This window comes from Leucoraja erinacea, chromosome 3 (assembly GCF_028641065.1).
Source record: "Leucoraja erinacea ecotype New England chromosome 3, Leri_hhj_1, whole genome shotgun sequence".
NCBI classification, from domain to species: Eukaryota; Metazoa; Chordata; class Chondrichthyes; order Rajiformes; family Rajidae; genus Leucoraja; species Leucoraja erinaceus.
The window spans coordinates 14,034,845-14,051,119 of NC_073379.1; the positions used below are offsets into that span (position 1 = coordinate 14,034,845).

The 16,275-nt window shown below is 45.2% G+C and overlaps 1 protein-coding gene across 1 annotated transcript in view; it reads right to left on the reverse strand.

Annotated features, from left to right (window-relative positions):
* Positions 1–16,275, reverse strand: part of LOC129695309 (rho guanine nucleotide exchange factor 28) — a 91,655-nt gene that overhangs the window by 17,447 nt on the left and 57,933 nt on the right. Inside the window, exon 3 of the mRNA XM_055632139.1 lies at positions 3,418–3,565. Within this exon, the coding sequence (XP_055488114.1) occupies positions 3,418–3,565 (148 nt within the window). The remainder of the gene's footprint in view (positions 1–3,417; positions 3,566–16,275) is intronic.

The following is a 16,275-nucleotide window of genomic DNA, read 5'->3' on the forward strand; positions in this document are numbered from 1 at the left end:
CTTCACCTCTGCCTATCCTTAGCCCCACGTCCCCCTCCCTTTTCATCTGTGCATTAATTGCCTCATATTGTGTTTTGTATTGAATTCTGTCTTTACTTTGTGTACTAGTCATGTCTCTACTATTTATTTCATTCCCCTTACAAAAATTTAGCAGGTAGAGGAAAAACATGTAAGGTGTCCTTGAGACTCTTGAAAGGCGCCCATAAATAAAATTTATTATTATTATTATTATTACGGTGTTCGGTAGACTGATGGGATTGAAGGCTGATAAATCCCCAGGGCCTGATGGTCTGCATCCCAGGGTACTTAAGGAAGTGGCTCAAGAAATCGTGGATGCATTGGTGATAATTTTCCAATGTTCTATAGACTCAGGATCAGTTCCTGTGGATTGGAGGGTAGCTATTGTTATCAATTTTTTAAAGAAAGATGGGAGAGAGAAAACAGGGAATTATAGACCAGTTAGCCTGACATCGGTGGTGGGGAAGTCAATTATAAAAGATGAAATGGCGGCAAATTTAAATAGCAGTAACAGGATCGGTCCGAGTTAGCATGGATTTACGAAGGGGAAATTATGCTTGACTAATTTTCTGGGACTTTTTTGAGTAACTAGGAAAATGAACAAGGGAGAGCCAGTGGATGTAGTGTACCTGGACTTTTAGAAAGCATTTGATAAGGTCCCACATAGGAGATCAGTGGGCAAAATTAGGGCACATGGTATTGGAGGTAGAGTGCTGACATGGATAGAAAATTGGTTGGGGATGATCAGCCATGATCACATTAAATAGCGGTGCTGGCTCGAAGGGCCGAATGGCCTATTCCTGCACCTATTGTCTATTACTTTGTCTCGCAAGGGAACAGAATCTAACTACCTATTTACAAGTTATTTTTAAAGTGAGATTATGTGAACACTATTTAAATATACATTAGATAACTACTGTATGGGTGGCTTGGTTGTGCAGCTAACAGGACCTCAATCTCACATCTTCAATGACTCGGATTCATTCCGGATGGCACGGTGGCGCAGCAGTAGAGTTGCTACCTTACAGCACCAGAGACCCTGGTTCAATCCTGACTGCAGGTGCTGTCTGTGCGGAGTTTGTACATTCTCCCTGTGACCACATGGGTTTTCTCCGGGTGCTCCGGCTTCCTCCCACACAAGTCGTACATGTTTGTTGGTTAATCGGCTTCTGAAAATTGTCCCTGGTGTGTAGGCTTGAACTGGTGTACAGGGATTGCTGGTCGGCAGAGGCTTGGTGGCCAAATGGCCTGTTTCCACGCTGTATCTCTAAACTAAACTAAACTAAACAATCATAGCCTCCAATCCCATCTTTATGGAGTCTGAATGCTCTCACTGTTGCCTAATGGGTTTTCTCCCACATCTCTGTTGTTTGTCATATACATCAATGATCTGGATGATGGTGTGGTAAATTGGATTAGTAAATATGCAGATGATACTAAGATAGGTAGTGTTGTGGATAATGAAGTAGATTTTCAAAGTCTACAGAGAGATTTAGGCCATTTGTAAGAGTGGGCTGAAAGATGGCAGATGGAGTTTAATGCTGATAAGTGTGAGGTGCCACATCTTGGCAGGACAAATCAAAATAGGACGTACATGGTAAATGGTAGCAAATTGAGGAATGCAGTTGAACAGAGGGATCTAGGAATAACTGTGCACAGTCCCCTGAAAGTGGAATCTCATGCAGATAGGGTGGTAAAGAAAGCTTTTGGTGTGCTGGCCTTTATAAATCAGAGCATTGAGTATAGAAGTTGGGATGTAATGTTAAAATTGTACAAGGCATTGGTGAGGCCAATTCTGGAATATGGTGTACAATTCTGGTTGCCAAATTATATGAAAGATGTCAACAAAATAGAGAGAGTACAGAGGAGATTTACTAGAATGCTGCCTAGGTTTCAGCACCTAAGTTACAGAGAAAGGTTGAACAAGTTAGGTTTTTATTCTTTGGAGCGCAGAAGGTTAAGGGGGGGGACTTGATAGAGGTCTTTAAAATGATGAGAGAGATAGTTGACGTGGATAAGCTTTTCCCATTGAGAGTGGGGAAGATTCAAACAAGAGGACATGATTTGAGAATTAAGGAACAAAAGTTTAGGGGCAACATGAGGGGGAACTTCTTTACTCAGAGAGTGGTAGCTGTGTGGAATGAGCTTCCAGTGGAAGTGGTGAAGGCAGGTTTGTTTTATCATTTAATAATAAATTGGATAGGTATATGGATGGGAAAGGAAAGGAGGGTTATGGTCTGAGTACAGGTATATGGGACTAGGGGAGAGTAAGTGTTCGGCACGGGCTAGCAGGGCCGAGATGGCCTGTTTCAGTGCTGTAATTGTTATATGATTATATCTCAAAAATGTGCAGGTTGGTAGGTTAATTGGCCACAGTAAATGACCCCATCCCATCAGACAGTTGACACAGGATCCAGAATGCATGCACCACCAAACTCAGGAACAGCTTCTTTTTCTCTGTCATCAGGCTTCTAAATGGTTGTTCCATAAACAAGGCTACTGTCCAATTCACCTCTACCCCATTTTGGACATTAAAAAAAAAATGTAAATACTGGCTCTGTTCTGCTGTTTTGCACAATCCCGCAGGCATTGCCACTTTCATTTCACTGTACATCTTGTATGTGTATGTGACAAGTAAACTTGACTTGGACATTGTCTATGGAGCTGATGTGCTACAATGCTGAAAACTATATTCTGTACTCTTTCCCTTTGCTCTACCTATTAAACTTGAGTTTACTTAATAGTATTTATGTTCAGTATTATCTGCTTTGATCAGATAGCATGCAAAACAAAGCTTTTCCTAACCCTACCTCAGACACATGACAATAATATACCTAACCCTAATCTGGAGGGGAAATGGGGTTTAGGAAAGGATTAGTGTGTACTATGGAGAGTGTATACTATAGTGTATTCCATGGAGCGCAGGAGGATGAGGGGTGATCTTATAGAGGTGTTCAAAATCATAAGTGGAATAGATCGGGTAGATGCACAGAGTCTCTTGCCCAGAGTAGGGGAATCGAAGACCAGAGAATATAAGTTCAAGGTGAGGGGGAAAAGATTTAACAGGAATCCGAGGGGTAACTTTTTCACACAAAGGGTGGAGGGTGTATGGAACAAACTGTCAGAGGCGGTAGTTGAGGCTGGGACTAACTCATCGTTTAAGAAACAGTTAGGCAGGTACATGGATATTACAGGTTTGGAGGGATATGGACCAAGCGCAGGCAAGTGGGACTAGTGTAGCTGGGACATTGTTGGCCAGTGTGGGCAAGTTTCCACACTGTGTCACTCTATGACTGTATGATTCTAAATGGGTGTTTGATGGACTTGGTGGATCACAGGTTTATTTACGGTGTTGTATCTCTCCATAAATAAATACTCCAATTTACTTTGTGCTCTTACCTGGAATAACTGACTTCAGTGTCCTAGCATCCAGTATCTGTGCCATAGTGACATGCATCTGACGTGACCCCTCATAAATAAAGTACAACTCCACATTTTCTGGTAAGAGACACGTTTCTTCAAACTTTGCCAACACGGACAGTTGCCCCTGCAAAACACCAATCGAAGAGCATCAAAACATTCCTACATGGGCATACATGAATTCATGCACAAAACTCATTACATTTGTACTGATTGCAAGGACTTGCACATTTCGTCAATTCTGCAGTTATTTCGCTTGGAGTAACATGCGAGAAGTATCAAACTTATCTCGGATGTTTATTTGGGGAATGAGGAATGCAAAAGGGAATGTGCACATGTGCAATTTATATCCCACACGCTCAATAACGCAAGCCATGCTAGTCTCGACAGGTTGTGGTTTAGCAAATATGCCATGTGACCTGAGGACAGCTTGGATGGACCCCCTGTTTGTGGCAGCTCCCACAGATTCAGCATTAGCCCAGGTGCTCTCTCTGAAGCAGTATTGTCTTCATCATCGATAGACACAAAATGCTGGAGTAACTCAGCGGGACAGGCAACATCTCTGGAGAGAAGGAATGGGTGACGTTTCGAGTCGAGCCCTTTCTTTATGATTAGAGAGATGCCATATTGAACATTTACTCTGCCGACTGTCTCTGGCCGACAGGTCTCCAGATGACAATGTTATTTGTGCGAAGGAACTGCAGATGCTGGTTTACACCGAAGAAAGACACAAAATGCTGGAGTAACACAGCTGGTCAGGCAGAATCTCTGGACAAAAGGAATGGGTGACGTTTCGGGTTGAGACCCTTCATCGGACTCAAACCCAAAACGTCACCATTTCCTTTTCTCCAAAGATGCTGCCTAACCCACTGAGTTACTCCAGCAGTTTGTGTCCAGTTATGATATTATTTGTCCAGTTTCCACAGTACACAGCTCCACTTCTGAAGGACATATTTTGATTAAGATCATATTTGTTGGGGCTCCTGTGTTCTGGTAAGTTTGCTCAACACTTGGATGAACATTGCCAAACTGAAAGCCAACGTGATTGACAAAGTCCATGTGGTTATGATACAACAGGAAGCTAGCAAGAGATGGATGAATTGGAATTCCTGAAGTGTATCTTGTGAACATCAATGTTGTACCATGAAAACAGATTCTACTGCAACAAAAAATATTATTCCTATAAATGTGAAGGTGGCCAATATGAGTCATTGCCTCTGCACTGACCTTAGCATTCACAGTCAGAGTTGAGTAATTGGCCCAATGTTTTCTAACTTGTAAAGGCTGCAAAAAAAACCTGTGCAAGCATGTATTAGACATGCCAAGAGTTTCTCAGGAGTTGCAAACCACAGAGGTTGCCTGTTATGCAGAAAACAGAGCAGTTATCTTGCGTGCGGCTGGAACAATGCGGATCCCACCCTCACCCCTTCTCCAGAACACTGCCAGCTGATGACTCCTGCACAAGTTTGAAGAGCTTAGAGCAAGGCCACAGTTTCAAAGAGAGACCAGGGACGGTTGTGTTTTTTTTCACTGAAACATAGTCGGCCCTGACTCACCTGACTCCGCTATACAGCCTGAGGGTTTCTCCATCCATCTTAGGGACCATCATTGGAGACCGAGGGAATTCACCTCTACAGCGATGTCAGTGGGCCACATGACACCTCAAGCCAACGGCAAGGTAGCATTCATTAGTGGCGCAGCGGTAGAGTTGCTGCCTCACAGCGCCACAGACCAGAGTTCAACTGCGGATGCTGTCTGTACGAAGTTCGCAGGTTCTCCCTGTGACCACGTGGGTTTTCTCAGAATCAAAGAGTAAGGGGGTAGGGGCTGGAACATGCTGCCAGGGTAGGGTGGTGGAAGAGACATTTTTACAATAGTGGCATTTAAAAGAGACTTTTGGATGGACGCATGGATATGCAGAGAATGGAGGGTTGTGGATTATGTACAGTCAGATAAGGGTTGGTCTTGGCATCATGTTCGGCACAGACACTGTGGGCCAACGGGCCTGTTCCTATGCTGCACCATGCTATGTTTTATGTAAAAAATACTGCAACGTAACTGTGAACTGTATTTGGTGTTTTAGAATTGCAGCGCCGAATCTGCTGAGCCATGCTTTTTTAAGCCAGCTAACAGATGGTACAAAATGAAAATAAGTGGCAATGGAAAATCACTGCAACTTTAAATCTGACAGTAATCCGTTGATGTGCATTTTTTAAACTATAGAGCAAACTGAAAACTGCAAATACTTTCAGGAACAGCAAATTTTTTTTAGTTATTTAAAAAAAATTATAGAATCAGCTAGTACCACATTTATTGACTTTTGCATCATTAATATTTGGAGTGCCTTATGCCTCACTAAATTCATACCACTTTTGCGTGACCCATGTCTTAGATCTGCATCTATGCTTTGCAATTAATGAATCCAAATAAACCAAAAAAATACTCAAAACAATGGCTTAAAAAACAGGAAGCCATTTAGAAAATAAGCATCCAACGAACAATAACGGCCACATGACTAAGGCAGGAAACCTGACTGACACCTTGTTTCCTGGAACTAATTTGGGCACTTTGAACGTTCCTATGGTAATTAACAATTAGCTCCAGACTAGGATGAACAAACTTGGAAGATTTGCAGAGTCAAGGGGAATTAATACTGCATAAACACTTAATAATATTTAACAAATAACACCTGTTAATAGAAATTAACAGGTGCTACTTGTTAAATGCTGTGAAGTGTTTTTGCTGTTTGAAATGATGCATTTACTGTTCTTCTGTCTCCTACTTGTTTGTTATCATTGGTGGTGTAAAAATTACAGCTTTTCTGTTCTTCTCCCTATGGAATCAACTAATTGACATTGTAAATGCTATATGTAAATGTAAATGGTGTAAACACCAACATCACCCCCACACCCAGCGACGCCTCCTTCCTTGAGGAGCTAAACCACTTTTATGGCTGCTTTGACAGTCTAGAGATGGCCATCAAGACTGTGCTCCCTGCTGATCACCAGCCCCTACGACGTGTAAGGGGTTGAGCAGGACTAATGCACGTAGGCACTGGCCCTGACGGTTCCCGATGTGCTAGGGCCTGTGCTGCGCAGGACAGACGTCTGGTCACAGCTTCAAGTCACTTGCCCAAGCAGTTGGTGCCTTAAAATCCTTTAGCGGTGCCAAAACCTCAACTGCGGCAAGCCTCAACGACTTTCGCCCAGTTGCACTTACTCCCATCATCACCAAGTGCTTCGAGAGGCTGGTCCTGGCACACCTCAAAGGCTGCCTACCTCCCACACTGGACCCCTATCAGTTCACCTACCGCAAGAACAGGAGTACGGAGGATGCCATCTCAACGGCACTTCACTCCACCCTCTCCCACCTCGATGACAGAGACACCTCCGTAAGAATGCTGTTCATCGATTACAGCTCAGCATTCAACACCATTATACCCTCTAAACTGATCACCAAACTCAGAGACCTGGGCATCGACCCCTCCCTCTGTAACTGGATACTGGACATTCTAACTAACAGACCCCAGTCTGTTAGGTCAGACAACCACACCTCTTCAACCCTCACCCTGAACACTGGCGTTTCACAGGGCTGTGTGCTGAGCCCCCTCCTCTACTCCCTCTTCACCTACGACTGCACACCTGTACATGGTACTAACACCATCATCAAATATGCAGATGATACAACGGTGATTGGCCTCATCAGCAACAATGATGAGTCAGCCTGTAGGGAGGAGGTCCAGCTCCTAGCAGCGTGGTGCACTGACAACAACCTGGCCCTTAACTCCAAGAAGACCAAGGAGCTCATTGTAGACTTTAGAAGGTCTAGGGGCGGCACGCACATCCCCATCCACATTAACGGTACGGAGGTGGAACGTGTCTCCAGCTTCAGGTTCCTGGAGGTCAACATCTCAGATGACCTCTCTTCATCAACAATACAACAATGTTGTGTAGTTTTAGACAATACCTCAACACTGGTCAAGCCGGACCAGGAGGTCCAGGAACAGCTTCTTCCTTGCGGCTGTTAGATTACTTAACTCTGCAACTTGGCGATTGCCAGTCAGCCCCCCCCCCCATAGAATTATTGCTCATTATTCGATGTTTGCACTTCTGGGGAGATGCTAACTGCATTTCGTTGTATCTGTACTGTATCTGTACTGTACACTGCACAATGACAATAAAATTTGAATCTGAATCTGAGCTGCAGTTATTTCCTAAATTCACCCCAAAATTCAGTAAATGTTACAGATAGAATTAAAGGCAGACATGTCACTATGTAATTGAAAGTAAACATGCAGGTACAGCAGGCAGTGAAGAAAGCTAATGGCATGTTGGCCTTCATAACGAGAGTATTTGAGTATAGGAGTAAGAGTTGCAGAGGGCCCTGGTGAGACCACATCTGGAGTATTGTGTGCAGTTTTGGTCTCCTCATTTGAGGAAGGACATCCTTGCTATTGAGGCAGCGCAGCATAGGTTCACGAGGTTAATCCCCGGGATGGCGGGACTGTCATATATGGAAAGATTGGAAAGACTGTGCTTGTATTCACCGTATTCACTGGAGTTTAGAAGGATGAGAGGGAATCTTATAGAAACATTTACAATTATAAAAGGACTGGACAAGCTGGATGCAGGAAAAATGTTCCCAATGTTGGGCGAGTCCAGAACCAGGGGACCACAGTCTAGCAATAAAGGGGAGGCCATTTAAAACTGAGATGAGAAAAAACCTTTTCACCCAGAGAGTTGTGAATTTGTGGAATTCTCTGCCACAGAAGGCAGTGGACGGCAATTCACTGGATTAATTTAAAAGAGAGTTAGATAGTGCTCGGGGCTAGCGGAATCAAGGGGCTGGCATGGGTTACTGATTGTGGTTGATCAGCCATGATCACAATGAATGGCTGTGCTGGCTCGAAGGGCCGAAGGGCCTCCACATGCACCTATTTTCTAAGTAACCTGAAAGCCCCTCATTGCTAATCATTGCAACTCACTCAGATTAATCGGGTTGCTTAATGTTTTTTTCAGCTCTTTAGATATATTCAACTGCAAGAGAAGGTTTTTTTTTTTTTTGCATGTGGAACAAACAGTGCACAATGTCTAGAGTTTCACAACAGGCTAGGAAAGGTTTTAAAAAAAGCAAGCAATCCTGGCTTCCCTGGAATTACTCTGACTACATGGAGCAACTTAAACCGCAAGAAAATATTTCAAACCATATTGGTCCTTTTTAAACAGATGTGAAATATAGTAAGCTGCAATGGCTTCTATGATATCAATATCATTTTGAGCCTTAGGAATAATGCTTCTGTTCAGTAAATAATGGGGGTTGCCATTAAAAGGGTACTTAATTCTTGGTTTTGTGCCTAGAGCCATTAAAAACAAAAAAAAATAAGTCGATAATATAGGACTATGCAGCTTCATTAAGCATCTTGTGACATTTGGTTTTAAGGCGTTTCTAGAACAGGTGAAGCAATGACAAACGATACAATTTAGTTTAATTGGAGTAGTGATAGAACTGTCCAGGGAGGAGGCTCGCAGTTATAATGATTGATTATTTGAAGCTTTGTGCATTGGAGCCAGTGACTATAATGGCCAGACCTGACATGAGAAACCGAGATTGCAAAATGGTTTTGGCAATGTCCGGATTCAGAAAAACAGTGATTGATTATTTCCACTGGTGAGCGGGACAGTAATGATTGTGACAAAAGCTAATTACCAAATGCTTTCAACTTTTCTTTATTGTAGAGTTGGTTAAGATATGGATTGCCATCTGTTAAAACCCATTGTTGAAGAAAATGTTGTCAGTTCTTAGAAAAATGAAGTCACCTCCAAAAGAAGGGGATATGCAATGAATCCAATTGGCTCATGGAGTGAAGCTCTGGCACAAACCTATTCGGACCCATAAAAACACAATACTAGAAATATTCAACAGATCAGGCAGCAACCCTGGAGAGATTAATGCAGGTGAACAGAGGGATCTGGGAATAACTGTGCACAGTTCCCTGAAGGTGGAATCTCATGTCGATAGGGTGGTAAAGAAAGCTTTTGGTGTGCTGGCCTTTATAAATCAGAGCATTGAGTATAGAAGTTGGGATGTAATATTAAAATTGTACAAGGCATTGGTGAGGCCAATTCTGGAGTATGGTGTTCAATTCTGGTCGCCAAATTATATGAAAGATGTCAACAAAATAGAGAGAGTACAGAGGAGATTTACTACAATGTTGCCTGGGTTTCAGCACCTAAGTTACAGAGAAAGGTTGAACAAGTTAGGTCTTTATTCTTTGGAGCGCAGAAGGTTAAGGGGGGACTTGATAGAGGTCTTTAAAATTATGAGAGGGATAGACAGAGTTGACGTGGATAAGCTTTTTCCATTGAGAGTAGGGAAGATTCAAACAAGAGGACATGATTTGAGAATTAAGGGACAAAAGTTTAGGGGTAACATGAGGGGGAACTTCTTTACTCAGAGAGTGGTAGCTGTGTGGAATGAGTTTCCAGTGGAAGTGGTGGATGCAGGTTAGATTTTATCATTTAAAAATAAATTGGATAGGTATATGGACGGAAAAGGAATGGGGGGGTTATGGTCTGAGTGCAGGTAGATGGGACTAGGTGAGAGTAAGTGTTCGGCACGGACTAGAAGGGCCGAGATGGCCTGTTTCTGTGCTGTAATTGTTATATGGTTATAGAGTAGGTCAATATTTCAGAATGGAGATCAGTCATTAGATTTAAGTTAGAAATAAAACAAGTTTCGTTTAGTTTAGAGATACAGAGCGGAAACAGGCCCTTCAGCTCATTCAGTCCGAGCCGCCTAGCGATCCACCTCGCACAAACACAACTATCACTAAGAAAATCTAAGTACCCGGAGAAAACACATGCAGTCGCAGGGAGAACATAGAAATTCCATACAGGCAGCACCAGCAGTCGGAATTGAACACTGGTATCTAGCGCTGTAAGCACTGTAAGGCAGCAACTCTACCACTGCGCCGCCCAGACCATTCATTAAATTTAAGTTAGAAATGAAACCAGTTCTGTTGATGGTATTCCCGCAATATATTTTCAAAAGGAGTTTCAGTCTTTAGGCCAAGTTACATTGAAGGGACAGCCATATATTTGCAGGTCATGATGCTGGACAACTTGAAGGGAACCTGCACTTGATGTTGTTCAAAACAGGCAAAATTCTGGTGAATCTCCTTTGCCATCCCTCCAACACATCTGCATCCTTCCTAAAGTGAATGAGATACAAGGAACTGCAGATGATGGTCTGTACAGAAAAAGACACAAAGTGCTGGAGTAACTGAACGGGTCAGGCAGCATCTCTGGAGAACGGATGGGTGATGTTTCCGGTCAGGTCCTTTCTTCATTCTGAAGAAAGATCCCGATCTGATACATTACCTACATGTGTTCTCCAGAAATGCTGCCTGACCTGCTGAGTTTTCTTCCAGCACTTTTCTTCCTAAAGTGAATCGGAGTCATTGGAGACTGTATTAAAACTGGATGTGCAAAGATTGAATTTCTTCAATCAATCTAGCACCAATTTCCATAGCAGAAAGGATAGGCCTCAAGCTCCGTGCGAATGTCTTTAACTTTTGGAGCTGGATTGATGCACAAGTATTGGCCATTGCATCTTTTTTCCATGCCTCTCATTTAGTGTTTCACTGTACTAAAACATCAGTGTTTTCCCTTAGAGTTACTCAATGAAGTTCACATCTTTGTCCACTGCAAAGTGCCCAGCCCTCTACTGAGTTGGTAATGCAGACCAACAAGTTAGTCAGAGGGTGGTGAATCTGTGGAACTGATTGCCACAGAAGGCTGTGGAGGCCAAGTCAATGGGTATGTTTAAGGCAGAGATATAGATTCTTAATCAGTAAAGGTATCAGAGTCTGGTCGCCAACTTGAACGACTCACAAAGCAATCATCTCTCACAGTCCACCACAGTCCACCACAGTCCACCACAGTCTCTGGCTTTCACCCCCTCCATAGCACAGAAACTACTCTCCTCAAAGTCCTCAACGACCTCCTCACCTCTGCTGACACTGGTTCCCTCAACATCCTCATCCTCCTCGACCTGAGCACAGCCTTCGATACAGTGAACCATAACATCCTGCTCACCAGACTCAAAGACCTCGGCATTGAAGGCTCTGCACTCAGCTGGCTCCGTTCCTACCTTTCCAACAGATCCCACTTCATCTCTCTCCACAACCACACCTCTGCTACAGCCACAGTCACTCAAGGCGTTCCCCAAGGCTCCGTACTCGGCCCCCTCCTCTCCATCATCTACATCCTCCCCCTTGGTCAGATACTCCGCCACTTCAACCTGGACTTCCACTGTTACGCCGATGACACCCAGATCTACCTCGGCACCAAATCCCCCCACAACCCCCCCTCTCCCATATCAACTCCTGTTTGTCAGCTATAAAAACCTGGATGCAACATAACTTCCTCAAACTCAACAGCGATAAGACAGAATTCCTCCTCATAGGCTCCAAAGCCACACTCAGCAAAATCAATAACCCCACTCTCACCATCGACGGCACCACTGTCTCCCCATCTCCCCAGGCCCGCAACCTTGGCGTGATCTTTGATTTCACCCTCTCCCTTGAGCCTCACATCCGCCATGTCATTAAAACCTCCTTCTTTCATCTCCGCAACATCGCCAAACTCAGACCCTCTCTCACACCTCCCGCTGCTGAAAGACACATCCATGCCTTCATCTCCTCCCGACTGGACTATTGCAACTCACTTCTCCTTGGCATCAGCTCCACCTACATCAACCGACTACAACTGGTCCAGAACGCAGCCGCCCGACTCATCACCCACACCAAATCCTGGCATCACATCACTCCAGTCCTCAAACAACTTCACTGGCTTCCCATCTCCCACCGGATCACCTACAAAATCCTGGTCCTCACCTACAAAGCCCTCCACCATCTGCCCCCCCCCCCCATATCTCACTGACCTCCTCTCCCCCTACCAACCCTCATGGTCCCTCAGATCCACATCAGCCGGTCTCCTCTCCATCCACAAGTCCAACCTCCGCAGTTTTGGGGACAGAGCCTTCTCCAGGGCAGCTCCCAGGCTCTGGAACTCCCTCTCCCAACTGATCCGCAATTCCGTGTCCCTCACCATCTTCCAGTCCCGCCTCAAGACCCATCTCTTCACCTCTGCCTATCCTTAGCCCCACGTCCCCCTCCCTTTTCATCTGTGCATGATTGCCTCATATTGTGTTTTGAATTGAATTCTGTCTTTAATTTGTGTACTAGTCATGTCTCTACTATTTATTTCATTCCCCTTACATGTTTTTCCTCTACTTGCTAATTTTTTGTAAGGTGTCCTTGAGACTCTTGAAAGGCGCCCATAAATTAAATTTATTATTATTATTATTATTATTATTATCAGAGGTTTATGGGGAGAAGGCAGGAGAGAATGGGGTTGGGCCTTAATGGCCTGCCCCACCAGCATGCGATTGCATGCGTCTAGCGCTACCAATCGTGGTGGCTTGAGGCGTACGGCCTCGCGGGGCCGGTCCCACTTCCAACCGCGGAGACATCTGGAGTTGTGCGGGGCAGGTCCTGACATCATACTCACCAATCAACTGGGCAGGAGGAGGGCCGACTGAATTTGGACGTCGCATGGTGTCGGGCGGTTATCATCATGCAACGGCACGCCGGGCGGTGACATCATCGCGCAACACCACGTGCTAGGCGTACGCCTGTCGAGGCACTGCGTACGGCCTCAATGCGGCTGCAGGCCAACAGGCTGTTGTCGCGCGGAATTTTTGGACAGTGTCAGTTCTCCGGAGCCCCGCGCGATGTCGGGACCAGCCCCGCACAACTCCATACGCCTCCAGCGATCGAAGTGGGACGGCCCCGCGAGGCCGTACGGCTCAAGCGACCACGTTAGGTCGTGCTAGCCGCATGCAGTCGCATGCTCATGGGACAGGCCCTTTAGGGTGTAGAAAACAAATGTTTTCACCTATATCATCAGGCAGCGCTTATTTTCAACAAGTATGTGAAAAATCACAGCTCACTATTTCCAGCATTCTCATGTTTTAACTCTGGGTTATTTTCTCTGTTGCAGTGGTAAGTAAGGTGGGGATTGAGGTTTGTGAAAATTATGAGTAACAAAGAGGTGTCCTAAAACCAGGGAGCATAGATTCAACGTAAGGAATGGGAGCTTTAAAAGCAGATCCAAGTACCGGTAAGTTTTTTTCGCACATAGAATGGTTAAAATCTGAATGAACTGCCCAAGTGTGTGGAGTGGTGGTGGAGTCAAAGATTCTCACAACATTCGAGAAGCCCAGACAAGCACCTGAATCACAAAAGCATCCAAGGCAAAGGACCAAATTCTTGGAAAAAGGATAAATCATTGATTGGTACTCAATCGTCAATAAGAACATAAAGGGAAAAAAGTCCCATTATTGTGCTTTATCACCCAGCAATTCTCTGACCTAGTAATGGTGCAATATTCTCTGAAGGCAACGAAAACACCTGGGGTTGTGGAGCTGGGAGAGGTTGAAGGTAAGAGGGGCATCCTTGTTTTGTCCGCATCTTCCAAATCAGAAGAGCTCTTGGGCCAAGGGTAAAATGGGAGTCGAGAAGTCCAATAAGGCAAGAGGATGCAATCATCTTCTATGACTTCTGCCCTGCACAGACCATATTCAGTAGTGTGTGGGAAGGAACTGCAGATGCTGGTTTAAACCAAAAATCTGTAGTAACTCAGCGGGACAGGCAGCATGTCTGGAGAGAAGGAATGGGTGATGTTTCGGGTCGAAGGAGTTGGCGAGAGAGAGAGAGAGAGAGAGAGAGAGAGGCTGCTTGTCCCGCTGAATTACTCCAGCTTTTTGTGTCTATCTTCAATAGCAATCTTCAATGTCTCCACAATTGAATACGTGGATTGTGCCTGTTCTCACCCATCAGCTTCAACATCCGGTTGTGTGCCAGCTGGTTCCATGTGAAAGACAAACATTTGCTGTCATGCAATCCGTTTGGTTACCATGGTTGAAAACCTATATATATAAATATATATATGTACATGCAAATTGTAATGTGTGGGTGGGAGATTTGCAACAGCAAAAGTTAGTCAGGGTGTGGTGGAGCACATAAATGTTTGGTATGAGTCTTGATTGAGAGAAGTTATTGTTCGGCAAATGAGGGGGTGTGGTGCATTAAGGAACTACTGAAGTTTGTGATGCAAACTGTGAGGTATGACGTTTGGAGTTCTATTGACGACCAGGTGTGCTAGTTCATTAAACTTCTTAGAGCACTGCATCCTGATGTTCACGAAGGAACTACAGATGCTGGAAAATCGAAGGTAGACAAAAATGCTGGTGAAACTCAGCAGGTGCGGCAGCATCTATGGAGCTAAGGAAATAGGCAACTTTTCAGGCTGAAAACCTTCTTCAGACTGATGTAGGGTGGGGGGGGCGGGGCGGGAAGAAGAAAGGAAGAGGAGGAGCCAGAGGGCTGAGGGAGAGCTGAGAAGGGGAGGAGACAGCAAGGGCTACCGGAAATTGGAGGTCAATATTCATGCCGCTGGGGTGCAAACTGCCCAAGAGGAATATGAGGTGCTGCTCCTCCTACATACGGTGGTCCTCACTCTGGCCATGAAGGAGGCCCAGGACAGAAAGGTCAGATTCAAAATGGGAGGGGGAGTTGAAGTGCTGAGCCACAGGGAAATCAGGTTGGTTAATGCAAACCGAGTGGAGGTGTTCGACGAAACGATCGCCAAGTCTACGTTTGGTCTCACCGATGTAGATCAGCCGACATCTAGAGCAGCGGATGCAGTAGATGAGGTTGAAGGAGGTGCAGGTGAACCTCTGTCACACCTGGAACGACCGCTTGGGTCCTTGAATGGAGTCGAGGGGGTAAAGCGATAAGTGTAGCATTTCATGCGGGTGGGAAGGGAAGAATTGACCAGGGAGTTACAAAGGGAGCGGTCTTTGCGGAAAGCAGACAGGGAAGGGGGGAGATGGGGAGATGTGGCGAGTGGTGGGATCACGTTGGAGGTGGCTGAAAATGACGGAGGACTATTTGCTGTATGTGACGGCTAGTGGGGTAGAAGGTGAGGACTAGGGGGAATCTGCCCTTGTTCCGAGTGGGGGGGATGGGGAGAGAGCAGTTTTGCGGGGTATTGAAGAGACCCTGGTGCGAGCCTCATCTATAGTAGGGGAGGGGAACCCCCGTTCCCTGAAGAATGAGGACATTTCCGATGCATCCTGGTGCTCAGTCCCAGTAATTTAAGCATCACAGGCATCTCTTCCCACCGACTTCAAGTTTAAGTTCCCCTCTACCATTGCAGAAACAAATCAACCCGCCTTCACTTAACCTCCAACAGTATAACATCGAGTGCAGCTTAATAAAACCACGACAAACACTCTCACGCGCCATGCCATCCTGCAGTTCTTTCTGGCTATCCTCACTTTTGAAATGCCTGTCAGCACAGCGGTACTACCTCTGCTAGACCTACTGGCTCACAGCGTCGGAGACCTGGGTTCCTTGCTGACATGTGTGGAGTTTGCATGTTCTCTCTCTGATCACACGTGTTTCCTTCAAGTGCACCGTTTTCCTCCCACATCCCAAAGACATGAGTGTTTAGTAGGTTAATTAACATCTATGAATTGTCCCTGGTGTGTAGGGAGTGGATGAGAAACTGAGAGACCACCCAACATAGAATGGGCGGCACAGTGACACAGGATAAGAGCCACTGTGTCACAAAGCTAGAGACTCGGGTTCGATTCTGACCTCAAGTGCTGTCTGCGTGCAATGTTCTTCCTATGACTGCATGGATTTCCTCTGGGTGCTCCGATTTCCTCCCACATCACAAAACGTGTGGGTTTGCGGGTTATTTGACA